Source organism: Penicillium alfredii, assembly GCF_028826965.1.
Source record: "Penicillium alfredii strain IBT 34128 chromosome Unknown utg000011l_segment0_segment0, whole genome shotgun sequence".
NCBI lineage: Eukaryota > Fungi > Ascomycota > Eurotiomycetes > Eurotiales > Aspergillaceae > Penicillium > Penicillium alfredii.
The window spans coordinates 1,983,614-2,009,308 of NW_026622708.1; the positions used below are offsets into that span (position 1 = coordinate 1,983,614).

Here is a 25,695-nt window from a genome sequence, read left to right on the forward strand (position 1 = left end):
CTATAATAGTCTCAAGCCAGCATAAATGCAGTCCACTCTGTATGTGGGCCCAATCCACCCTCAACAACACATAGACTGGATGTTGGGAGCTGAAGAACTGTCGAGTTGACATCTAGTCCAGTTCACCGTGCCGTGATTCCCGAGATACACAGGCAGATGTGGTTTCATCATCGACGAGGAGCTGGATATTGGTTTGTCTGAGTCATGAGTCATTTGTGAATGGAAAATGGCGGGTTGCAAATCGAACTGCCGCGACACTCTCGAAGAAAGCCAGACAAACCTCAAATCCACGGAGTGAATGAGTCATTCTGAGGAGTGTTTCAACTTTCAAAAGTTGTAGGAATGGTTTGAAATATTTTATGAATATTGTTACATCCATTCCTCCATAGCACCTTCAGGGCTCAGGTCAAATATGTTCATCGAGAGAAAGCGGCTGCCGACTGACTAATCGATTTGGGATATCACAAGCTCCAGAGGAACTGGGGTAGTCCACTGGATCAATTCCTAGTGACTCTTGAAAGATATCGAACTGGAATTGAAGTTGACCTGAATCATTGGCCAACTGCAACGAATCATCCTGCTAGATGTGTATCCCAATTGACGAGCCCCAGGGCTTCGAAAGCTCTTAAAGGCGTGAATTTTAAAAACAAAAGGACCCGAGGGAAGGTTAAATATATGAAAGAATCAACAGACCGATCTGAAGCGAAACCAGACAAACAAGTTGACATTGTCGTTATCGGACAGGAGATTCGCCTGTTGATATTGAGGGGAACACCGCAGATGGGATTGCAAACTGAGGCGGGCTGTGTGGAAACAACAAGAGCTAATCTCTGTCCCCGTTCCAGGTGTGGGTGAGGCGCGGAAAAGACATGTCAGAGTCGAATACAATATGATATCCCAACTGCCTCGCGTCAAGTGAAACATCTCTTTGTTATTGACTCCGCTGGCATTGATGTAGAAAAATGATCAATTTGATGCAATGGTTTGGAATCTGTGAAAGAGAGTAATATGAAACAGAAGAAGAAAGCTAAGGCAAGAGAACCCCACTGGCATCGTCTAGCTCGGTGCACCATTGCTCCATGGCAGACGAAAGAGCACCAATATGCTGGTCTCGCTCAGACGAGGGCTTCGACATTGCAGCTGTGCAATAAAGGCGGATATAGATTCGTCTCTGAAGACTGCTAGTTTGATCCCAAGAATGAACAATCATCTCAGGGTTGGAGAGCCGGATTTGTGGGAAGTGAGGGATATTGCCTATCAATCTCGAAATCTTGGATATAGCAGGTTCTCCCCAACAAGAGATATATGTTCTTATCAAACACGTAGACTGTCCAAAACAGTCGACGAATGTTCTCAGCCTCATTGGTTTGGAGCTTGCCGTGCGTGGTGTCACGATGGTACCGGGGTTGACAGTGTGTGGCAGCTGCAGAAATGAGTTTACAGTATGAGAAAAGCTTAGCCTCGCCTTGAGTCTTGATGGCCTAAAAGAGTAGAAACATCAATCGACTATCCAACTTTCTGTTCGGTGAAAAAAAGATTCACTTACACCCCTGGCGAGAGTGAGTATGCTCTCGAAAGAGGGTAAAGTCATCACAGCGTACATCTCGAGGCCGCCAATGAAACTCTTCTCACACCGAGCCAGATGGACTGGAAAATGCATTCTTGACATAGAGGGGCTTGCATTGCCATATATTCTTTTGAGAAAATACAGTGGGTGTGCTGGAAGATGCACTTAATTATGAAATCGATATGATATTCTCTTCGAGTCACAGCCAGAGTACTCCAGAGATCCTCCAGTCCTGAACTGGATTTCTATGGGATGGAATTTAGTACGAAGCCTGGGAAGCCGGAGTTTGTGCGGGTGCCTTATACAGAGGCAGATGGCGTAGGACTGTTTCTTCCTAGGAAAAGGTCAGAGGGTGGAAGTGAAGTTGTGGAAGTTATGGTCATGCTGCGCAGAGACGGCATGGATGTGTTGGAGCATGATATTCCATGGGATGCTTTTCGTGCATTGAAGTTAGCTGGGACGCGCATTTCATGCATAGCGGAGCATCATGGATCTGGTAGTTCCAGCCCATTATCCCAAATCTATATTCGAGAATTCTGTTCCAATTTGCAGTCGGGGCATACTCCGACTTGGCTCGCCGGGCTCATGGGAGATCGACAGGCACACCGTTGGAGTACAATCAGGACCAATCGCATACCAGTGAGTAACTAGAGGCTCTCTCCTACCATGCATAATTTGGATAGTTCTTTATTTTGTTTCTGCAGGAAATCTGAGAAAGTTGCTGCTACTGCTCATACATATTACTCCTAATCATGACGTAGCATCGGGCTAGGTCCGACTTAACGGGCGCTAATGAGGGTCCCCTAGACTGAAATATAAGTCTGAGTGGATTTTTGTGGATGCGTCTTTTCCATGATCTAACACGAAATCAATAGATAACCAAGAGAAAAGAAAAGAAAAGAAAACTAGTTCTCGCTAGTTATCGACATTGGACACCTTGCAAGCCCTAGGATCTCCGTGCTGCAAGCACCCGCGTAGTCGAGAGATCGACTCAAGGACTCCTTTACACATTATCTACCTATATTAGTATTATTTGCTTATCGTAAGTGGCGATAATGTGAAAGAGATCCCCCGGCACTAATGCAGGAACCCAGCCAGGGACCATATCAAGTGACAGATGGGGATTGTCCCTCCATTATTAGCCAGGAACAATCGAATGTAGCCATGGTTCAGGGGAACTGGATGGGGGCAGAAAACCAAAGTCAAGAAAGAAAAAGTTAAAGAAAAGGGATACAGTGCTTCCGGAAACCGAGTGTCATCACCTATCTTCTTCAGTTGTTTCTCGAACCCTAATGCCAAGAAATGCTAAACTACATTTAGAATGGTCATAGATACCAGAGGGTTCTACTGTAGAGAGGAGAAGGAAGGTAAGGTAAGGTAAATAAAATAGGGGAGGGATGAAATATATGTTGGCCTTAGGCAAATATACGCCCCACATACTACTGAGAGGTAAAGGGGGTCCCCCGACCTGTAATCACCACAGTTAGATTCGTCTGACGCGATGCGGGCGCGATGCAGGCGCGAAGCGATCGTTGCGCTGGATGCTGCCTCTGCAGATGCTGATGTTCGCACGTATTCGCATCAATACTCGAATATCCCACAAGCAGGCATGCAGTTTAATGTCAGCCCAATATCATGACCGAAAGACATCATCGACGTCTATCTTCAGCTCCCGGAGAACAGACGAGATGAGCCTGGATACAAATTCATCCAGCGGATCTCGAACTTCGAGCACAAAGCATGGCAGGGCTCAGTACAAGATTATCGAGCACGCCGAGGACCTTGACAGATATTGTCCAGGAGGATATCATCCTATACAAATTGGGGACGACTTGGATGATGGCCAATATCGACTCGTTGACAAACTTGGTTACGGAGGATATTCGACTTTATGGCTAGCCCGCGACCTACGAAGGGCCAGATATGTGGCGGTGAAAGCAATTACCGCTGATGCCAGTGCTTACACACCCGAACTAGTCTAATACATTCTCTCGTGAACTCTCCATCAACAGCAGGAAAAGAAATTATTCCACACCTCATTGACGAATTCTGGGTGGCCGGCCCTAATGGGAAGCACAGATGTATCGTCACTACGCCCGCACAGATGAGCTTGCTTGATGCCAAAGAAGCCTCGGTTTTCGGTCTTTTCCAGCCCAAAGTCGCGCAGTCGGTCATTGCCCAGCTCATACGTGGGGTGGCATTCCTTCACAGTAAGGGTGTCGTACATGGTGGTATGTGTATAAATGAGAGTTGCTGGGTTGCCTAGCTAACCGTTGTTCGAAGATCTTCATCTAGGCAACATTTTGGTCCAATTTCCTACATCGATCGATCGATATTCTACGGCAGAGCTACGAGAGAGATTCGGAGAGCCAGAGCCAGAAGCTGTTGTTCGTCTGGATGGCAAGCCATTGCCGAATGGTGTACCCACACATGTATTCCCCCCCGGCTGGTTTGGCGTTCGCAGCGAAGAGATAGCTTTTGGAGAGGAGAAGGTCATGCTTAGCGACTTCGGTGAATCTTTCAATCCGCACAAAACGCTCAGGTTCTCCTCGAAAACCCTTCCCCTCCTTCAGCCACCTGAGGCTCGATTCTCTGACGAACCGCTCTCGTTTGCCTCGGATATTTGGACACTCGCCTGTACGATCTGGGAAGTTTTGGGCCAGCGACCTTTATTTGACGCTTTTTTCCCCAATGCAGACCGTGTCACCGCGGAGCAAGTCGAAGTTCTTGGTGTCTTGCCTCCCGAATGGTGGGTAAAGTGGCGTAGAAGAAAAGAATGGTTCAACGAAGAAGGCGAGCTTGATGTGAAACCAGGAACGTCTAAAGGCCTGAATTGCGAGCGGAAAACCTGGGGACAGAGATTTGACTACTGTATCCAGGAGCCTCGAGACGAGGCGGGCCTAGAGACGGTGACAGAGATAGAGAGGAAGGCGTTCGAGGAAATGCTTCAATCAATGCTAGTCTTCCGGCCGAAGGAGAGAGCTACAGCACACCAGGTATTGCACTCACAATGGATGAAAGAATGGGGGCAACCAGCTCTGGAAGAGAGCTTGAATACATCACGGGCTGTACCGAAAGGAGAACAGATTCAATAGCACGCAGCGCTAGAATAATATGACTATGCCTGAACAAATCACGAACATGCTTCATTGCCATTCTTCGTTCCACGTTGCTTCTCCCAATGGCCAATGTCGCTAACGAACCGCCGGCCGGCTCCTGCTTTCACACTATGTTTGACAAAGAAATCTGGATCTTGATCTTCGTGAATCTGCTTGAGGTCGAGATAGTTATTCAGGGCCACATCACGGGCTTTCTGAATATTGTCCCTGAAGATCTCACTGCTCACCCGTGATTGATGCCAGAGAGTATATTCCTCCACAGCTATATCAAGAAGCCCAGGAACATCGATCGAACCAGGCTTCCCAGGAGCTGAATGGGTAGATTCAGCACTGGTAGTCGTAGGGGTTGACACCTGATGTGGCTGAGCCGGGAGGACATGAAGGTGGATCGGAGGGCATGCCGATTCAGTTGCAGAGTCATCCGGGCTTTTCTTCCGTCGTGTTAACCGCTGACTCTCCTCAGCATAGAGCTGTTCACGAAGGCTTTCGGGAACATTATCGTGGGTCTCTAGTATCCCCTATTGCTGCACATATTTGATGAGGGTCTTTATGTGGTTTGATCGTAATTTATAGTGTTTTTCCCTATCGGGATCCTGCCAGCAGTGTTGTCCTTTATGGCGGTATGGTGGTCCTGGGTACCGCATGATTCGATACACATCCCGCCAAACTGATTGTTGACCGGAAGCTTGCTCGGCGTCGAGCTCAACGTTTCGTTCAGAGAGTATACCTTTGGTGGCCGATGAATTTCCTCTTTTGTCGCTGTCGGATGGGAGTCGGCCGTGGTCATCTATATAGTTAATAGATACCTGGATGCGGAGCTTCTTGCCTAGACGGTACAAACTGGGCTATATCAGGAGCTGCTTCTCCACCATCATCCAGTCGATACTGGTGCCCTCAAAGCGCTTGGTAAGATCCGATTGGGAACAGTCATTTACGGATATTACCAGGTTGGTGTCGTCTAGTCTTACCCGTCGGTCGCGGGCAATCTTCCTCCGCAGAATATTTCCTGCTGTTTCCTTTATCTGCTCCCAGTACGAAGTAGGTGACAGGGTCAAATCTTGTTCTGTGTCCTTCGCCACAACCCGGTTATTTAGTTTTACCCTCCATTCGATCTAGTAGTGAATACATTCTGATGGTTGTTCATCGTCTGTTTCCTCCATCTCCCCGTTTATGCACTCGAAGAAATCCCAGTTCATCAGACTGTGTCTGTCTCAAAGGCGACGAACGTTCGCTAAATATTCGCACTGGGTCTATGGGTGGAGTGCATTCACGGCCAGGGGTAGGAGCATACGAGGGAGTCCGATCCCACTGATAAGGCAGCTGAGGTAGAAAGGCATCGTCATCGTTATATACAGCGTAAGTCATCATCTCAAGAGAGTAGACGCCACTGAGGAGCCTAGTCATTTTAACATCGCATATTGGCTTCAAAGGAGAGTTCCACAACATGTCAGGTAAAAGAATCCTAGTCTGACAGGTTGAGTATAATGATCGGCAGAACCATGAGCATCCTGTGAACCTCGAGGCGTAGTTTATTGTGTGGATCAATCCGTGCTTCCCGGTTCTGAGTCAGTGCTTGGGTTGCCACTCGTATGGTACTGTGGTGTGGGAGGACGATGGTAGGTTGCCACAGGACTGCAAGATCCATTTGCTCTATTTACATTTGCATTGTTTTTGCATATCAATAGAAGGTTCTCGCAGCCCATACAGCGACGGGACAAATGTATTGTAACTTAATTTATAAAGCTTTGTATTAAAAATGGGCTATGTGTATTGATAGTTTCCTAACATAGATTAGTGTTGCGTGGTACTAGGGTTCAAGAAGCAACTAAAGAGTCTAAGTGGTGACACCGATTCCCGGAAGCACTGTATATATACTCTTGAGGCAAAGATCGTCGAAAGAGAACAATGCTCTTACCAAAACTCGGCCAGTAGACGAGAAGGGAATATCGTCACAAGGGAATGCCTCACAACCCCGGGAAACGGCGACTTGGCACACAACTTCCATAACAATCAAACCCGTTTCCCCGGACCCGGACCCAACGTGTCCATGGGTCTCAACTGTCCCGGGATGAGGATCGGCCAGGAACAAATGAGGGCGATGCAAATTATAAGAAAATAATAGTCATCATCACAATAGTGACAGATAAATGAAAACAGAGGTCTCGAAGAAAAGAAAGGAAAGGAAAATTGTCTAGAGTTGGTTAGTGCTCCTATATACAACTAGACTATATACGTGGGCTCGATGATTTACAAATCAATGGCACTCTTGGATCCGGGAGGCACATAGAAAAGATCAAAAGAATCCGAATTTCCAGCGCCCTCTCCCCGGGCTCTCCTTGCCAAAAACAAGAAATTGCCTAGGCAAGCCAGTCCACCCCGCGCTGCCGATCCTGGCACTAGCAACTACTAGGGCCCGCGCACGAACGTGGGTTACATTATTTGGTTTCTTTTTTGCGAGCGGCCTCACATGTGCCGAAAAAAAAAGAGGAAATCCTCCGAAAGTAAAAAGTAAACACAATTAGGCTCCACCAACTTAGAGGGTCTTTGATCCTTCGATTCCATTCCAAGGTCATCGGGCACCCTGCAGGAACCCTAGTTAGATGTTCCTGAGTCAGGTCAACCTCTCTTATTCCAAGAGCCACTATGTGGCTTGAAATCTTCCAGAAAAGCAATTTAGAATAGACTTGGTTCGTGAGTCACTATTCAATCACATACGCTATTCCAGGGACTCGGTCGGCGCGCGCATAGACAAGCTTCCCCACAGCACGATTTTCATTCCCCATGGGCCCCGTCCCCGCAGGGAAAATGATGACGGGAAATTCTCTTTGTAGGCGACCCCGCAAGCTTCATAGAGGCACAATGACGAGGGATAGTCGTGGTTGTGGAGCTCACTACTATGCGAGGAGTCAGAAGAGCCCATACTCATCGCGGTTTATACCTCGCTACGACGCCAAACGGGCACCTTGACCACCCGCCAGATCCAATCAGGGCGCTCGCTTGGACCGAGATCGGCACGTTACTAGAGCCGTATTAAGTGGGCGTGTGGACTGTCAATTGCCCACTTTGTCCGAGCAGGACTGCTACTTACTCTATGCCGATCTCGCGGTCTAGGGGGGAAATTGTCGAGCCCTAAGCCCAAGGCGATGCGAGAACCTGACCATCGCAATTTCCCATGCCTCTTATTTGTTCCCCCCGCAAGTCTGAGGCACTAGTGGTAGTGCTGTGTCGCTTTATTGGTTGAAACTATTCAATGGTGTGCCCTTTCCGCCTGCTTCCCACGGACCAAGTAGTGCGAAGGGTAAACAATCGGGAGACTCACGGCCCATCAACACGGAACGAAAAGGGGAAGTTCTCCGCTGGAATGGGTCCAACCGCTCCCCGTCACTGACATCAGTGAGAGAAGATAGGGTCCTCGATGGAGCCCAGAAACTGCTTCACATGTGGAGGTTCTGGTGGTCCTCGGCTTGCTCCATCGCATAATGGGTCTGCGGAGAAAACAAGGGACCAGGGACATAAAAGGAACCGTGAGATCTCCATGCAGGATGAGATCGAGCTTTTTCTCCAGACGTCAACGGCCAGCCAATCCGCCTCCAACTGCTTGCTCTCTGTGTGTGACTTGTGTGTTGTGCGCAGACCAAACGGCTCAAGATGCGTTTCTCCGCCGCGTTCCTCTCGACCCTCGCGCTCTCCAGCACCGCGCTGGCTGGTCCCGCCGCCCAGGTATCATCATCCCTGGGATCGACTCCATCGGCAAAGGCCCATACTAACCCATTGTTTGCCGCCCAGCCCGATGCCAACGGTGATTCTCTATCGGAGAACACGTCTCTCGTCCAAGCCCAAGAGACCTCGACTCCGTCATCCGGGACTCAATCTGCAGTTCATACCGCAGCTGGAACCGGATCTTCCAGCAGCAAAGACGACAATGAGTCTGTGAACGCGTCGTCGGACAGTCAGCCCGCGCAGTCCACCAAGTCCACAGGGTCCAGCAAGGAACCCTTCTTGCAGCTTGATCGCACTGCTCCCACCGGGGCTTCGTCTAGCGCAAAAGGCAGCAGCTCTGCCAAAGAAACGCCCTCTGCGACCAGGTCAGCCGAGTCGACTGGCTCGAGTGGTTCGGGCGGCTCTGGCGGCTCGGACAACCTCCTCTCTCCGGATGGTACTTTCCTGGACTCGTTCTCAGATTTTGTCAAGTTCCTCGATGGTGTGAAGGGTCTTCTCTCGCCAAGTCTGCTGTCGGATATCGAATCTTTCTTCCACCACATTGCCTATCTTCTCGATGACAAGACCACGCAGCAGACCAAGGACTTGTTGGATATGGCTTCCGGACTCCTCACCAAGAGCCTCATCCACAAGCTCACCGGTCTGCTCGACAACGCCAGTGACCTGTTGACGGCCGAGTTCGTGAAGGAAACTAAGGATCTGATCAACTCGGTTGCTCCTATGATAACGCCAGAGCTGTTCAAGGAGATCAACAGCCTGCTGAAGAACGCCAATGACCTTCTGACCCCCAACGCGGTCAAGGAGATCAACGGTCTTCTGGGCAATGCCAACCATCTCCTGACTCCTGAGTTTGTGAAGGAGACCAAGGGTCTGATCCAGGCCGCGGGCCCTCTGCTCAAGCCCGAGCTGTTCAAGGAGATCAACAGCCTGCTCACCAACGCCAACAACCTCCTGACCCCGGAGTCGGTCAAGCTGATCAGCGGGTTACTGACCAATGCCGGCCACCTGCTGACTCCCGACGCGGTCAAGGAGATCAATGGTCTTTTGGGCAATGCCAACGACCTGCTGACTCCCGACTTCGTCAAGGAGACCAAGTCTCTGATTGGCGGCGTTGCCCCGGTACTCACACCAAAGTTGCTGAAGGAGGTTGGCTCGCTACTGGGCAACGCCAACGACCTGCTGACGCCGGGCTTCGTGAACGAAACCCAGGACCTGATCGGCGGCGTGTCCAAGTCGCTGACGCCCGACATCCTGGGCAACGTGGGCACCCTGCTCAAGAACGCCAACGACCTGCTGACCGCAGACTTCGTCAAGAAGACCGACGGGCTGATCGACAACGCCAACGACCTCCTGACCCCCGACGCCGTCAAAGAGATCAACGGGCTGTTGGGCAACGCCAACGAGCTCCTCACGCCAAAATTCGTCGACGAAACCAAGGGCCTGATCGACGGCGTCTCGCCGGCCATCACCCCGGAACTGCTCAGCCACGTCGGCGATCTCCTCAAGAACGCCAACAAGCTCTTGACCGAGAAGTTCGTCTCCGAGACCGCCAACCTCATCGACGCCGTTGCCCCGGCCGTCACGCCCAAGCTTTTGAACAACGTCTCCTACCTGCTGGGCAATGCGACGGGCCTGCTCAACCCCAAGTTCGTCAACAACACCCGCAACCTCATCAGCGATGTCTCGCCTGTCATCACGCCACACCTTCTGTCCGAAGTGGGCGGGCTTCTCGACAACGCCGGCGATCTTCTCACGCCGAAGTTCGTGAACGAGACCCAGACCTTGATCGAGGACGCTTCTGATGTACGTTGATTCTCCCATCCCTTTTTCCTTTCCTTTATTTATGGTGCTTGAACCTCTTGGCTGACTCTGATTTTTAGTTGCTTCCTCTGGTCATGAAGCTGCTGGGCTCGATGTGAGGTCTCTTTTTTTTGATGTCTTTTCTTTTGCAACGAGAGTTTCATGGTAACTCATGATTAATGGTCTATGACTATGTTTAATACGACATAATTGAATGACAACTCACTCCATTCACGATATTTGGGTGCAATTGTCTCAAATGGGATGGTTTCATTGTGCTTCGTAGGCTGTAAAATTGACTTGAGACTGATGCGGGGAAAATGTGAGCGATTCGTTTAGACTGGCATATCGAGTGATGACACCGGTATCCTCGTCCATCCCGTCGGTATCCACCTAATGGTATCGTGTTTCCTGTATTGCCTAAGATATCATTTTGGACGCGTGGCTGTAGAGTATCCCTCTGCAGCTACCACCTGCAACGGAGTGGGCCTGGTTGATGGAGGCATATCAACTCCAATCGGGGTTTCGTGTCGAGTGGTAGGCCATGCAGCATCTCTAGAATCCGTCTTTTCCCATGGCAGAGGCCTATTTGCAAGTGGATGTGGGGAAAGGGGTTTGCAGATCCAGACTGCCAATCGGTAGGTGGAGACTGACATTCACACCAGATGAAACCCCGACAAATTTCAATCGAAGGTAGTCGATAGCATCCGGTTTTGTTTCATGATTTCCAGTTTGTTCGGAAGAGTGATGGTGTCGCACACAAGGACACCCGGTCACAACCAATCGTTGTAAGCATTGTTGACTTTTGTGTCCCTCCATCAAGTGTTGGAATAAATTGGCTTCTCAGGGCCGAATCACCTTTGTGGTTCCCACTCAAGACGGAATGTCCGACGCTTTCACTTCCTGGTACTTGGACAAGACCTTCATCTCCGTGTTGCGTTCCTTGATCTTCTTGTCGATATTTTTCTGAACATTCTCTCTCTTCCGCTCGGCATTTTCCAGGCGCTCTTTCACCTCTTTGGCAGCTTGTTCTTGTGCACGGAGGGCTGCAGCACGGGATGGGTGTTGTTGCCGTAGCTGCTCCAGCTCGACGCGCACATCTAGATTTTCGATTGGTTGGCAGGTAACTGGGTGATAGCGATATGATAGCAATGGCTCTCCTGGGACTTGGATCTCGGGACAGTCAGGGTGGATCGAAGTGGTGCGTATTGATGCATCAAGAGGAACGGCTGGCGCCGATTCGGACGGGGGTGAGGGGAGCGATGGTTCAGCTTCCATTGCAGTGGTGAGCAGTAAATTCGGTATTTCTGGCCAGTATGTGAGAGAGGCGATAGCAGAGATGCAATAGTCGAATGGGGAAAGCTTGGGAAAAGAAAATTGGTCTTGTCAAGTCGGTGATTGCAGCGGCAGCCCGCAAGCGGTCAGTTTTCTGCCCAATTCTGCCGTAGCTTTTAGGCCACCGCCCTAAGTATAGCAGACTGAAGACTTGAAAAATAATAAAAATAAGTATAAAAAGAATAAAAAGCAAAAATACGTCAGAAGAAGAAGGAGAGGAAATATGAAATTGCGCCACGGGATTCTTCCTTTCCGGCCTCACAATGGGACCAAAACCCGACTTAGTATCATTGTCTACAGTACGATGAAATCGAATAGAATATAGCGTTAGAAATACACACTCTCTCTTTGGTCTCATACTAATTCTGATCACCGAGCAATGGACAGTACAGAGGCTCATTTCTCAAACAAGTTTTTAGTTCTAGGTCAAGCACGGCGGGCTAGTAATTTCTCCCGAGAAGGCACCTAAACCATAACAGTACCTCATAAGCGTCAAGAACTTCCTCTATATTATGGGTCATAGGAACATAACCTACCTCAGTTTAGGTATGTAAAGCTTCGTAAGAAATTTAAACCACTCAGGCCTTACGAATGACCCATGATTTAATAGGATATTTCTTGTTACTGGAAAACTCCTTCTCCACACTATCCGTCTGACACTGATCATTATTGGGTTCAAAGTTGATGTTCAAGCCAAATTTGTTGTCAGGACAATCGGGCTCAGCCCAGTAGCGCACGATGCCATCGGTATCGGGGCCGTCAAACGAGGCCTTGATCGAGTTGATCTCGACATTGTCATCGATATTGACGCATTTGCCCCAGACTTCTCGGGCCTCGGTGTCATCATCCTTGAGCCCTGAGCGTACATATCCAGTTGTGCTCGAGGTTGTTCCGCATTCTTTGTCTGTGTAGGTGGTGACCGTCCAGTCTGCTGAGACTGACGCCACGAATGCAATGAGGGACAGAGTATTGAGCCGCATGATGGGCAAATAATGTTAGAGACTAGGCAGAAAATACTGTTGAATAATGTAGTTTCGGTTAAAAAGGGATGGCCTTGTCCCCTTTTATAGATTCCCCGTGGGGTCAAACTTGCTAAGTGCCCGCTCTATTCCGGGCTAAGGCTATGGGGGATCACCTCTGACATCTGCCAATAATTAATAGTATTCTCCCAACAATTACTAACAAAAATACCATTGATGCATCCCATGAAAGCTGTGCCAAGAAGGCGTTGTTGGTGTTGGTTGTTGGTAAGATTAGACCCGCCCCATTCTATGTCGCATGTCGATATTTAGCAAGTAAAGTGAGATATGCACATCTAGGTGATTGTACAATGTATTTTATAAGTGAGCAGTCAACCTTCATGATGCAAATTTTGCGACCTATAGAGTGTCTTGCCCTACCGACTATGCCAGTCACCCGGGACTCTGGGACATGTAACTTGGCTAAAGTGTTGTCATATATCGAGTCCCCAAGTTTCCAATAACTTGACGGTTAGAATTTAAATAATAGCTAACCTATTTTTCCTACAGTAGCTTTTTAATAATATCTATTTCGATATTATATGTTATATGTTAACCTTTACGGTCCTTAAAACATATACTTCGCGAGATAGAACTTTTCATATCTTTTTTTTTTCAATTCCTGTAATATAACACTATACTAATAGATGAGCTAGTATATAACATTCATTTCATATACTCCCACAATAACTAGAAATGGCAAAAGAACAAAGTAAGAATAGCAGATGTATGGCATGTTTTCTGCCAGTCAAAATCCAATCACGTGGCCTGCTAATCCGCATCGCACCGGAAGCGCAGTCAGTCTTCCTGATCTCAGTCTATTGTTGTGTCTCTCATGTTATCTTCGCTAGGATCCCAGTTCAAAATCAGACAAACTCCCTTATGCAGGTCCTAAGTAGATCAACTGTTGTGCCATCGTTCCGCTGAGTTCAGACAAGGAGAGGCAGTTCTGCCATTCCGCCTAGTGGCGTGACTGCCTCGGCCAACATGCAGGCATTTGGTGTGTTTGAAACTTGCTTTGGAGAGTACTTCCAATTACTGAATATGGCTAATGTGATTATTGTGGAATAGTCCCCAAGAACAGGAGGGTATGTCACTCGAAAGTACTGGCTGCAGCTATCTGAGGCTAACTTGACATCTCTAGCCGCGATTTGAGCTTGTTTTGAAAGTAAGCATTGCAAAAATTTCCCTTTGTGCCCATGGCCAAGTTTACTGACTTTATTCGAAGATCATCGACATCAACAATGTCCCACTCGGCAATAGTGTGGCTTTCGTGCGATGGCGCCTACCGGCGTCAAGCGCCACAGAGCATCAGGGTCACACAGAGAAATCCACATTGAGTGACCACAGAGCATACTGGAACTACGAAAAAGTCCTGCAAGTCAGGCTCACTATCGACCGAACGTCGATGCTCCAGGAATGTGACATCCACTTCGAAGTCATACAGGAATTCAATTCCTCTCCCACATCTGAAAAGGTCGTGCTGGGCAAATTCAAACTCAACCTTGCCGAATATGTCGACAAGGTAGAAGAAGATGAAGGGGTCGTCCGAAGGTACTTGATGTATGACAGCAAGGTCAATAGCACCGTCAAAATCGGGGTGGCCATGCGCCAGATGGAAGGTGACCGCAACTACACCACGTACGTCTAAACTCCTCAGAAATTCTCCATGTCTTGTGTCTATATCCCGTGATGCTGATCATAAATAGGCCGTCTTTGAAGTCTGCCACGGTCTTTGGGGGTATTGCAGGAGTTGTGCATTCCTCTGAACCTGGAGACTCCGATGAACTCGGGCAACTGCCATCGATCAATGCCAAAAGCCGGGAAACGGCAGATTTGCAAGACATGTATCGCCGCACTCTGGCGGCGTCCTGGACATCTCGAGCCGGCGACTTACCCGCCGACAAACTGGTGGAAGAACTCTTTGCTGGAAGCTCCTGCTGGAATAACCAAGCCCACAATACCCAGTCTGGAGTCACGGTCGAAGGTGATCACCGTGTCTCTTTGCTGGATGTGGAGGGCATGAACAGACAGACTAGCTCCGGGAAAAGGCTATCACCAAGCTTCGAGAGGCGACCGAAAAGCTCGTCTAGCAACCACTCCCACAATAGTAGCAAAACACCAGACTCTCTCTCGACACTTGGCCATGCCAAGAGTGGTGGAAGCCTTGAACAGCAACTGTATGACGGCGCGAAGGGTCGTGGCTGGAAGATCCGGAGTGCTAACAATGAACTGTCCGAGTTTGATGTACGGGAGGATCTGCGGAGCTGGGAAACCGCGACGAAGGAATGATACCATGGACTTGTTACTTTCCATGTATGATCGATTGAAAGACAGTTAGAATCCCTATTTTTCCTAGTTTCCCATTCAAATGTATGTTGGGGATGGTTGATGGATAGGTGCCTGAGGCACCGTATCTTATCGAGTTAGCGCGATGATTATCGGCAAAAAAACGATCGCGACACTGATTCATCTTGTCCCAGTTCGCCGCAGAAGCCCGGCTTGGACGGTCTTGCTTCTTTCTTCCACATGTTACGACGCCCGTCGAGGTCCGCATTGGGGCCTCTGCGCTTCCATTCACTCTCATGCAGAAGATCGTTGCCGCCATGGCACCGCGCCTTCCCCCGATTGCAAAGCACCTCCAGTGCCGACCATGAGCCGGCCCATGACCCCGAGACACAGGACGATCACGCACCAGATCGCCGAAGCAGATTTACGAGCAGGAATTCGGGCGAAAAGTTTGAGCTGGAAGTGGATTCACTTGGGAAACCTGGAGAAATCATCGTCGTGCCACATTCGCCTCGCCGCCGAATCCCGCAGCCCAAATCGCAGGTTAGCACCCTGGAAACGGCTGAGGAAGATACACAGAAATCCACTCTGTTATCGATGCTGGATGACTTGGAAAGTGAACAACTTATCCCGAGTGAAAGTTCAGTCAAGGAGCGAATCGAGCACTGCCGCCGATCATACCAACCCAAGGAGAGATTGTCGGCCACTGAATGGGAAAACATACGGTTCGATTTGGAATTTTCATTCACATATCGACAGCTAGTAGACTATATCGAGAACTACATGGGGGATGCCTCCATATTGGAACCCGGAGCGTGGAAACCGGGGCTCTCTACCTTGGTTGATGCGAATGCGCTGTCAAAGGAGCGTATTACCGAACGGAGTGCAGCAGATCAGGTCTCTGGCGACATAACGGGACGAATCTCGAAGACGAAGTACTCGAAGTCCTTGAGGGGAAAAGCCCTCCTGGCCGAAAGAATCCTCCGGGACTGCTGGCACATGTCTGTCACTGATGAGATTGGCCAGCTGGAATTTCAGATGCCATCTCAATTCATATCTCTACTCCTTCATGCGGGACAATTCTCCCTTGCCGAGGTGGCAAATTTACATGACGTCCGCATTGACACCACGCATTCCTTGGGATTAGTGAAAGTCACTGGCAAGCAGGTGAATTGCGAGCCTGTCCGCGACATCATTCTCGATGCCGCCAGCAGGATTCAAAAAGAGGACGTTGGATTGGGCCCGCATGCCCACAAATCTGGCAGCGGCCAGCCATTCACCCCCTACTTTTTGGAATGGGTCAACAAAACATACGGGGTAGTCATTCAGCATGAAGCATCTGGGACCCCGAAGAAGATTCTTTACCTTGCTGAAAACAAATCGGGGGCGGACGATGCCCGAAGAACACTGAATCTGGCTATTTACGAGACTGCGTTTACCCCGATCCCATTCTCAACCTACGTTCCCGCATCGCAGCCGGCTAGCACATACAACTTCAGTTTGGAGGCCAATGCCTCATGGTACCGTCGACAGAAGCCATGGTTCCGATGGGCTATGTCCTCGGCGCAATCTGCAGAAGCCGAGGAAATTGAGACACCCCTCTTTGAAAACCACCAAACACGACTGTCCGACCAACTATTGAAGCTTCTCCGGGATGTTCCGACTGCAAAACCCATTCCACAAGAGGGTGCCAACATCCATGAATCAGTGACGGCTGCGGTTGGGAGATGTCTTTTTATGCAAAAGTCTTCTTTCGAAGAAATGACTCTGAGTGCTTCGCAACTGGGCAAAATGATCCTTCCTAGGGCCTTCACGACTGACATACCTCGAATGTCCGTCTTCATTGACTCGCTGTCACCCACTTCCCCCAGAGATAAATTACAGTCACATCACATTCGATTGACCCCACCGGCTATACATGCTGGTGTCTTTCCAGAGCTTGACATTGAGGTTACTGTGAACCCCACACGCAATGCCAGTCGCTTGGGTAATGGTGTGGAAGTGCGAAGTGTAAAGGCCATCCTTACGACAAATAGCGTCGACTATCTGCTCCCGGAAAATGGCCTGGACCTGCGGTTTACTCGCACGGTATCCCGAGAGCTTCTGGACACATCGTCCGAATCACCAAGTCATCATGAAATGGTACAAAGCATCAAGCAATCTCTGCGTGATCTGTTTGCTCACGGTCATCGCGGTCCCGTGCCTGTGCCGGCATTCTGTCAAGTCTCCCTTCCAACTGATATCTTCGCATCTCCGGACTCCGCAAACCACAATGCTTCCATGACTAAGAAAGACACTTCTGACGAGTCGCTGGAAAGCACAGAGCCTGAAACTAATACTACTGTCGAGTACATGTTACCTCCGCTGAGGGATATCCGGGCAACTACTAGCCAGCAATACGACTTTGATGGCAGGCCTCTCAACTATCGCTTCTACGAAAGTGGACCTTTCTTGGCTGCCCATACAACAGAGGTATCTTTGGGCATGGGAATCCCCCGCGACGAGCCAGTTCTGGAAAATGACTCGTCCCCGGGGCCCCTTGACCAGGAGTTCCATTCGTTCTACACTGACGCCTGTGACCTGGCGTTCCAAATCCACAGAACAAGAGCTGAGAATTAAGCTTATCTGCATGCGCTCATGTATAATAGAAAGAACCCAGCATTTTGGCGTTGGCTATGTACTATAATCTATGTGAATATCTGGAATTCTTCTGCATTTATGATGTCGATTGTGTTCTGTCTATTTATTCAGTGTGCTGATACTCTTCAGGTATTCTTATTGCATCGATGACCAGGCTAGTCTTGCGTAGAGTCGAGAAGAGATATCCAAGCACGACCCAAAGGCAATATCAAAGAAAGAAAAATTAAGCATGGATGGTGCACCTTCATGTAACCCAAACTCGATGAGTATTATACTCTTTTCGACCTCACCATAGCGACACATTTCAAGGCTCACTTGTTGTATTTTCATAGATTCATGGGCTCGATATTCATGATATTGGAGCTCAAAAATGAGTTTTACGGTTTATAAGCTAGTCTGTCTTGGTATTTTCCAGCTCATCTTTTAACAGTTAGTAGTGCGATGTTGGTATATACATCGGAGTAAATATATTGTGAAGAGGTAATCTTTTTATGCAGGAAAATACATTCGAAGCCATCGATAAATTAACCCAGAGAGATCAATGTAATAAATATCAAGTACCAAATAGTAAGATCAAGTTCAATATTAAACAAATAGCACTCAACCCCAGATTGCTGAATCCCCCAGTGATGTTGTCGACGAGCCCCACAGCAGATCGATCCCGACCTTGACGTGTAACCGCCCTCTTCACTCTGCCCCAACTCTCTTGGAACTGCCATATTTTGGTCCTTGGGACTAAATAGTCCAGGCCATTGCTTAATTTCTTCTCTCTCTACTACGCTTGCATCGACCAGCGTGCGGTGTCCTGCTAACCTCACCTGCTGTCCTTTCCCCTCATCCAGGATGAAGATGATGCGCACCCAGTGACTCGCAAGGCATGGAGAGAACACGGATCGCCAAGGTTGGTCTAGTCAACCAAGTCTTCTGGTATACTTGATTGTGTTTCTGACATGTCTCTTTCCCCCACCCAGGTTGAAAACGTGACCTTGGCTCGCCATGGTGAGCAGGTTGACGGCACCCTCCACCTCACCCCTCACCACCTGATCTTCTCCCACGTTCCCCCGATCTCCAGCGAAGACCAAGCCAAGGGGGTAGCGATCCGACCAAGAGAGCTTTGGATCACTTATCCAATCATCTCTTTCTGCACCCTGCGGCCAGCTCCCGCGGTGTCCCGCCAGCTCTCCTCCATCCGCCTCCGGTGTCGAGACTTCCTCTTCGCCTGCTTCTTTTTCACAAATGAGACCAAAGCACGGGAAGTGTTTGATAGCATCAAGCAGTGGACATGCAAATCAGGTCGCATCGATAAACTCTATGCCTTTTCCTACCAGCCTCCCCCGCCGGAGAAGGAATTCAATGGATGGGATTTGTATGATCCGCGCAAGGAGTGGGAACGCCAGGGTATTTTGGAAGATGGAAAGGGTTGGCGTATCTCGGAAATAAATGTTGATTATGGCGTGTGTACTCGGATTATGTCCATGAGGCATTGTGCTCTGCTGACGGAGACCTGCAGTTTTCCCCGACTTATCCCGCTCTTCTTCCCGTGCCTTCTTCCATCTCGGACAACACCCTCAACTATGCAGGGCGGTACCGATCCCGAGCAAGGATTCCTACGCTTACGTACTTCCATCCCGTCAATAATTGTACTATCACTAGGAGCTCTCAGCCCCTAGTCGGTGTACGTCAGAACCGCAGCATCCAAGATGAAAAGCTTCTTGCCGCCATCTTCTCCACCTCTCGCTCAGAAAGACACCTGGGCAGCTTCACGCAACCTAGCCTGGACAAGGAGGCTTCGGACTCGAGCCAAGGGAGTGCAGAAACCAGCCAAACGGACCCTGACATAGCAAATCCCGAGGAGCTGGAAGATGACTTGCTGGCCTCGGTGCGTGGAGACGCCGAGGAGCAAGCCTCAGTTTATGGTGCCCAGCAGCAAAATTTGATTGTGGATGCACGCCCAACGGTCAATGCCTTTGCAATGCAAGCGGTTGGTCTTGGCTCCGAGAACATGGATAACTACAAGTTCGCCACTAAAGCATACCTTGGAATTGACAATATCCATGTCATGCGAGATTCACTGAACAAAGTGGTCGAGGCCTTGAAGGAGTCGGATGTAACACCTCTGGGCCCAAGTCGCGATCAGCTTGCGCGAAGTGGTTGGCTGAAGCACATTGCCGGGATTTTGGATGGGGCTGGGGTCATTGCTCGCCAAGTCGGCTTAACACATTCCCATGTGCTGATCCACTGCTCTGACGGCTGGGATCGGACGAGCCAGTTGAGTTCTTTGAGCCAAATCTGTCTGGATCCGTACTATAGGACGATGGAAGGCTTCATGGTTCTCGTTGAGAAAGACTGGCTTTCTTTCGGGCACATGTTCCGACACCGCTCGGGTCACTTGAACAGTGAAAAGTGGTTCCAGATCGAGAATGAGCGTATCGGCGGAGATTCCAACCGTGGATTTGGGGATGGCAGCGGTGCCGGAAAAGCCATCGAAAACGCATTCCTTAGCGCCAAGGGGTTCTTTGGCCGCGATAACACTAGCCGGGACTCTTTGCCCGACTCCGACGGAGAGCTCCAGAGCTATGACTCTGATAGCCCCGCGGCCAGGAAAGCCAGCTCCATGCCTCGCACCGCTGTTTCTGAGAAGGAAGTTACCAAGGTGAAGGAGACGAGTCCTGTTTTTCATCAGTTCCTGGATGCGACCTACCAGCTCTTACACCAGTACCCGACACGGTTCGAATTTAACGAGCGATTTTTGCGACGGCTGCTCTACCACCTCTACGCCTGCCAGTTCGGAACCTTTTTGTTCAACAGCGAGAGAGAGCGTGTGCAGACCAAGGCTCGCGACCGAACACGAAGCGTGTGGGACTACTTCCTCGCTCGCCGAGACCAATTCACCAATCCGCAGTACGATTCCGTTGTTGATGACCATCAACGCGGCAAAGAACGACTCATCTTTCCTCGTGTCAACGAGACGCGATGGTGGAGTGAGTCATTTGGTCGAGAAGATGCAGATATGAATGGACCCCGTCCTTCGGGTGCACCAGCGGCCAGCGATAATCCCAGTGCAAAACGAACGCCCGTCTTGACCGGAGTGGAAACTTCCCAGCAGTCTGTGAGTACTGAGGCTTCTGACAACGCTGCCGCTAGTCACACCGCATCATCGGGCATGGCATCCGTGACGGCAGGGATATCGAATCTTGCATTCTCAAAGAATCAAGAGAGCGAATCTGCCACTCAAAAGCCGGAGGAGATGGAGGTAGAGATGCAATGAATGAAGACATATGGAAAGATTTTGTTTCTTGGTCTTTTTTTCTTGGCGTGGCATATTATGATGTGATGTATGTTACGCGCTTTGAGAATACCTGTGGTTTCTAAGAAGGACATGGATATCTTTGCATTTTACGATCGCCTATCCCCAGGTCGAGAGCCATCGATCGCATGGGGGTATGATGTTTGAGTGAATGCCTTGTTGCCTTGTAAATTTATCGCCTGATATATTAGGCGGATACGCTAGTCCTGAACTGGGAAGGGGCGTGCAAGCGAGGGTTGAGCCCTGGCTGAAACGGGAAGGAGAAACCCTACAGGCAAAATTCCCCACTAAATACTGATCTCTCAAAACTGCACCACTCCGACCTCGACCTCCTCCGTCGCCGACAACCCAATTCCATCCCACCAGGAACCGCAAAAATGGCCGCTGTCCAGGGAGCTATTTCGAAGCGCAGAAAGTTCGTCGCCGACGGTGTCTTCTACGCCGAGCTGAACGAGTTCTTCCAACGCGAGCTGGCTGAGGAGGGCTACTCCGGCGTTGAAGTCCGTGTCACTCCCACCGTCACCGACATCAGTACGTGCCGCCCCTTCCGATGAATATATTCTTTTTTTTATTGTGTGGATTGCAATGGGCATAACGTGCCGGGGAAATTCTTCTTGGGCTTGCTGCAATTGGGCCGGATCTGCGGATGTTGAAAAAAAGAGATTGGAATGACTCGGTGCTAACGCATGATGTTTTTACAGTCGTCCGTGCTACGCACACCCAGGAGGTTCTGGGCGAGCAGGGCCGCCGCATCCGCGAGCTCACCTCTCTCATCCAGAAGCGCTTCAAGTTCCCCGAGAACTCGGTCTCCCTCTATGCCGCCAAGGTCCAGAACCGCGGTCTCTCCGCCGTCGCTCAGTGCGAGTCCCTCCGCTACAAGCTCCTGAACGGTCTGGCCGTCCGTCGCGCCTGCTACGGTGTCCTCCGATTCATCATGGAGAGCGGTGCCAAGGGTTGCGAGGTTGTGGTGTCCGGCAAGCTCCGTGCTGCCCGTGCCAAGTCCATGAAGTTCACTGTACGTTTGGACCCGATTTTGCTGTGTTGAGACGATGGAAGATTGCATAGGAGTGTTCTGCAAATCGGAAGCCCGGACACCGATCGACCTGCGCATGGTGCTCGGGCGAACCGATGCGCGAACCTGCTACTGCTCTGTTGCATGTTAAAAAATTGGTAGAGATATGGCTAACTCAGTGCTCTATAGGACGGCTTCATGATCCACTCTGGTCAACCCGCCAAGGACTTCATCGACAGCGCCACCCGTCACGTCCTGCTCCGCCAGGGTGTCCTGGGTATCAAGGTTAAGATCATGCGCGGCTCCGACCCCGAGGGCAAGTCCGGCCCCCAGAAGTCGCTCCCCGACTCGGTTACCATCATCGAGCCCAAGGAGGAGCAGCCCGTCCTGCAGCCCATGAGCCAGGACTACGGTGCCAAGGCTCTGGCTGCCCAGCAGCTCGCCGAGCAGCAGCGTCTGGCCGAGCAGCAGACCGCCGAGGCTGAGGGTGGTGCCGAGGGTTACGCTCAGGAGTGATCTTGTTCTCTTTTATTAGGCCTCTTCCTTTTTCCTCCTTGTCCTAACCTCACCTTATTCTCTCTACCTCATGCCATCAAAAATTACATGACACTTCAAAAAAAAAAACCACCTCCTTTTCTTTGGTTCATTTGATTATTGAATATCCTTATCTGTTGGACTATCATTGTCATTGAGAATTCCTTTTGGGAATGGAATTGTAGACCCGTTGATTGGGAGACCGTCTGGAAATCCAGAATTGTGAGATAGAAGATTTGGTACAGAGAGAGATTTGTATTATACCCAATTGCAGCTTCCATTCGGGGCTCCTTCAGGGTCGCCAACTACGAAGTTTAGATCCATGTTCTAAAAATTGGACTAAGAAAGAAGCCATCCTAATGTTCGCCGGACATGATAAAAAACTAGAATCCTTTTCGTGTTATACTTTTCGGTATCTCCCTAGCTCTCTCTACTCGAAACAAAACTCGACACCAACAGAAAGAAATCCTTCCACGTCATGTCATCATCTATCAGCGTTCACAATGTATCAAATATGCAAATCAGTCGCCAGCGAAAGGATCAAACTTTTCTTGAAGCTTCCTCGCGATTACAGGAAAGCCTCGATGTTGATCTCCAGCGTGCTGACGGGGTACCTCAGCTCGTACTTTTCCAGCACAGTGGGGTGCAAGATGCCGAAAGCGCCGACGACGTGGTCCCTGCCACCGATACGGAGGTGAATGGAGGCGGAGTGGCCGGGGAAGTAGGTCGGGTCTAAGAGTATTGTTAGCACAGGGAAGGCTGAAAAAGGATTATATAAAAAGGGAAAGGGGCAAAGACACGGGAAGAACAAGACATACCATCCAGCTCTTTGATATAGTACTGCGAATCGCCCACGGCCGAATTCTCAAGACCCTCCTCGCCGGTGATGAAAGCGCTCTTGAGCATGGCCAAAACACGGTCCAGGAGGCCGTGCACAACCTCGAAGCCGCTGGTCTTGCCGTACCATGCAGCAGCAAAGTGTCTCTCGTTGCGGCTCTTGCGCTCCAAGGAGAGGTCCTTGAAAGCAACATCGCTGACCTCGAAGATCTTCATGGGAACGCTGTGGCTCTTGTTCTCACGAATGGTCTTCAGAAGACCGGGGAGAAGGCTTGTGCGAACAACCTGGAACTCCATAGTCTTCGGGTTAGCCAGCTTGACAGCAGTGTTGCCGTCGTCCTTGCGGTTCAGCCAGGAGAAGTTCTCGTCGTGCGAGCACAGAATCAGCGGCAACACTTCCGACCAGCCGGCCATGGCAGCTTCCACGCGCACGATGTCGGAGAGCTTGTTGATGGGGAGGGGTTGAGCAATTGTGCCAGATTTGCTGGGGAACGAGCGCGGGAGGGCGTTGAAGCCGTGAGCGATAGCCACATCCTCCATGATATCGCACTGGTGAAGAATATCCGCACGAGTCGGAGGGATCTCCAAGTTTATGAGATTCGGGGCGTTAGTCGTGGGCTTCGCGTGATAAGCCATCTTCCTCAGCAGATTGCAGATTTCAACAGGTGTTAAGTTTAAGCCACAGCACTGGTTAATGTAGGAAACCTCGGCCTGTGTGGCCCGGGGAGCGATGTCAGGGGTAATTCTCGTCTGATTGTTGTGGTCCGACACAATCTTGACCGGCTCGATGCTGCCAGTAAATCAGCTCATGAGTACTATGAGTCGAAGGCGAGGGCCACTTACGTGAATGGCTCCGCAGTGTACTGGGAGAACATGGTGACCATCATCCGGTTCACAATCTCGAGCTTGGTCTTGTCGAGGGCCGTGATTTCAATCAAGACATTGGTAGTGTTCAGAGAGATTTTCGAGCGGTCACCGTTGATAATGGGAGGCAGGGAGCAGACGGTTCGGTTTGAGTCGTAGATGACCGGGTAAACCGGAGAGTCGCGAATGATATGCAGGTACTTGCCTAGTTGTTGGTGTTTCTGTATCACTATATAAGCATTGCGCTGATTCATGAATACAGTTTGCGGACCCCATTTATCTTACCTCGTAGAAAGTCATCAACTCCTCACCATCCATCTCCTGGGTCTGGTTCAACGGAACAAACTTGATGTCCTTGGGAGGCAGAGCCTCGTAGGTGAAAGGACCCTGAACAGCGTCCAGGTCATGGGTACCAATGGATACGAGGGTTCGTTGCCGTGCCAGGTTTTGGTGGAGCTTGTCTTGAAGGGAAATAAAGGACTCGTAGCGAGCCTGGTCGAACTTGACATTCCGAAGAATGGCGCCGGACACATAGGGTCTGATCTTCGTGGTCTGTTGAACCTTTTAGCCATATATTCCACCCATTATATAATGAGGTTATACCCACATCTTCCTTGACAATGATCGATTGCAGTTCCCCGTTCGAGAGTTCAGCCAGCTTATACTCAGGCAAAGGTTTGCGGCCCAAGAAGATGTTGAGCGAGAGCGCAATGCCCTCAAAGCATAGCAAATCATATCTGCCCAACTTTTCAGCACCTGAGCTAGTTTATATTCATTGAATTCGTGCGCGCATACCGATTGGCGGGGACTTCGATCTTCAACTGCGGCGGTTCCTGCTTTCCGTCCACAATTGGTCGGTCCGAGTTTGTAGTCTGCGAATGCCTCAGTGTCTATTCCGGAGTAGGCTGTAAGAGAATCGGAGGGCCAAATACATCTTCATCGAGTTCAATGCCTGTTTTACAGTGTTAGCGCATGCCCCGCGAAGATTTGTCGACAACCAACCTACCAAACTCGAAACACAATTCGTCAAATTCCTCCGTAGTGTATCTGTCAAGGAGCGGCTTGTTAGGGATGTTTGGATATCTGTATAAGACCCTGGTAGACCTACTCCTGGCCCAGCTCCTTGAACAGAGCGGCCTTGTCGACTGAGATAGTGGGCATGGTGGGGGTTCTTTCTGCGAGGGAATGCTGTAATAGTGGTGATGGTGGTGAGTAACGGAGTTCTAGCAAGAGAGGAGTAGAGTCGCATGTTCAGAGACAGCACCAACGTACCTGAAATCCACGAGCAGCCGGGGAACCAAAGGGCACGAGCAATGACTCCGGTGCGTCTCGATGAAATTCTGACCGCAAGCCACCACCGCCACGGATTCCCCCCTCTTTCGTGACGAGCGTATCAATACCGTATTTCCAGCTGGGGATGTATGGGACGGCCCCATCGCAGCAACGTATGTCATTTACACAATTGCTTGAAAGCTCTGCCCCGTCGATTCCTGGTGGATTAATGCTTCATCACAAATCTTCTGAATCCAGTTGCTTTTCTGTTGCATTGGAACTGGAACACGGTGTTTTGAACTCCCAATTGTTGAGGTAGGCCCTACTCTGCTTTGCTCTGCGTGTCTCCGGCGGCCCAAGACCCCACGAAACCTCGCTCC

At 50.0% G+C, this 25,695-nt stretch overlaps 10 protein-coding genes across 10 annotated transcripts; 7 read left to right on the forward strand and 3 right to left on the reverse strand.

The window, feature by feature from the left end:
- Window positions 1–3,068: 3,068 nt before the first annotated feature.
- Window positions 3,069–3,549, forward strand: NUU61_009158 (kinase-like protein; the record flags this gene model as incomplete). Its single annotated transcript, XM_056659683.1, has 2 exons — window positions 3,069–3,188; window positions 3,214–3,549. The coding sequence occupies 2 exons, from the start codon at window positions 3,069–3,071 to the stop codon at window positions 3,547–3,549; spliced, it is 456 nt and encodes a 151-aa protein (XP_056507976.1).
- A 122-nt stretch (window positions 3,550–3,671) lies between these two features.
- On the forward strand, window positions 3,672–4,662 carry NUU61_009159 (uncharacterized protein; the record flags this gene model as incomplete). Its single annotated transcript, XM_056659684.1, has 2 exons — window positions 3,672–3,798; window positions 3,851–4,662. The coding sequence occupies 2 exons, from the start codon at window positions 3,672–3,674 to the stop codon at window positions 4,660–4,662; spliced, it is 939 nt and encodes a 312-aa protein (XP_056507977.1).
- Window positions 4,663–8,334: 3,672 nt separating this feature from the next.
- Window positions 8,335–10,325, forward strand: NUU61_009160 (uncharacterized protein; the record flags this gene model as incomplete). Its single annotated transcript, XM_056659685.1, has 2 exons — window positions 8,335–10,209; window positions 10,287–10,325. 2 exons carry the CDS (start codon window positions 8,335–8,337, stop codon window positions 10,323–10,325), a joined length of 1,914 nt encoding a protein of 637 aa, XP_056507978.1.
- Window positions 10,326–11,079: 754 nt separating this feature from the next.
- On the reverse strand, window positions 11,080–11,484 carry NUU61_009161 (uncharacterized protein; the record flags this gene model as incomplete). Its single annotated transcript, XM_056659686.1, has 1 exon — window positions 11,080–11,484. One exon carries the CDS (start codon window positions 11,482–11,484, stop codon window positions 11,080–11,082), a length of 405 nt encoding a protein of 134 aa, XP_056507979.1.
- Window positions 11,485–12,119: 635 nt separating this feature from the next.
- NUU61_009162 (uncharacterized protein) lies at window positions 12,120–12,521 on the reverse strand (the record flags this gene model as incomplete). Its single annotated transcript, XM_056659687.1, has 1 exon — window positions 12,120–12,521. One exon carries the CDS (start codon window positions 12,519–12,521, stop codon window positions 12,120–12,122), a length of 402 nt encoding a protein of 133 aa, XP_056507980.1.
- A 1,026-nt stretch (window positions 12,522–13,547) lies between these two features.
- Window positions 13,548–14,852, forward strand: NUU61_009163 (N-terminal C2 domain-containing protein; the record flags this gene model as incomplete). Its single annotated transcript, XM_056659688.1, has 5 exons — window positions 13,548–13,560; window positions 13,632–13,648; window positions 13,705–13,728; window positions 13,789–14,201; window positions 14,270–14,852. 5 exons carry the CDS (start codon window positions 13,548–13,550, stop codon window positions 14,850–14,852), a joined length of 1,050 nt encoding a protein of 349 aa, XP_056507981.1.
- A 237-nt stretch (window positions 14,853–15,089) lies between these two features.
- Window positions 15,090–17,468, forward strand: NUU61_009164 (putative respiratory complex assembly protein Rmp1; the record flags this gene model as incomplete). Its single annotated transcript, XM_056659689.1, has 1 exon — window positions 15,090–17,468. One exon carries the CDS (start codon window positions 15,090–15,092, stop codon window positions 17,466–17,468), a length of 2,379 nt encoding a protein of 792 aa, XP_056507982.1.
- A 971-nt stretch (window positions 17,469–18,439) lies between these two features.
- Window positions 18,440–20,757, forward strand: NUU61_009165 (phosphatidylinositol-3-phosphatase YMR1; the record flags this gene model as incomplete). The annotated part of the gene is made up of 2 exons (XM_056659690.1): window positions 18,440–18,943; window positions 19,000–20,757. The coding sequence occupies 2 exons, from the start codon at window positions 18,440–18,442 to the stop codon at window positions 20,755–20,757; spliced, it is 2,262 nt and encodes a 753-aa protein (XP_056507983.1).
- Window positions 20,758–21,173: 416 nt separating this feature from the next.
- NUU61_009166 (40S ribosomal protein uS3) lies at window positions 21,174–22,324 on the forward strand (the record flags this gene model as incomplete). Its single annotated transcript, XM_056659691.1, has 3 exons — window positions 21,174–21,327; window positions 21,498–21,811; window positions 21,998–22,324. 3 exons carry the CDS (start codon window positions 21,174–21,176, stop codon window positions 22,322–22,324), a joined length of 795 nt encoding a protein of 264 aa, XP_056507984.1.
- Window positions 22,325–22,910: 586 nt separating this feature from the next.
- Window positions 22,911–25,204, reverse strand: NUU61_009167 (phenylalanine--tRNA ligase subunit beta; the record flags this gene model as incomplete). The annotated part of the gene is made up of 9 exons (XM_056659692.1): window positions 22,911–23,074; window positions 23,161–23,969; window positions 24,023–24,264; window positions 24,329–24,595; window positions 24,651–24,780; window positions 24,839–24,915; window positions 24,976–24,995; window positions 25,050–25,090; window positions 25,152–25,204. The coding sequence occupies 9 exons, from the start codon at window positions 25,202–25,204 to the stop codon at window positions 22,911–22,913; spliced, it is 1,803 nt and encodes a 600-aa protein (XP_056507985.1).
- Between the last annotated feature and the right edge of the window lie 491 nt (window positions 25,205–25,695).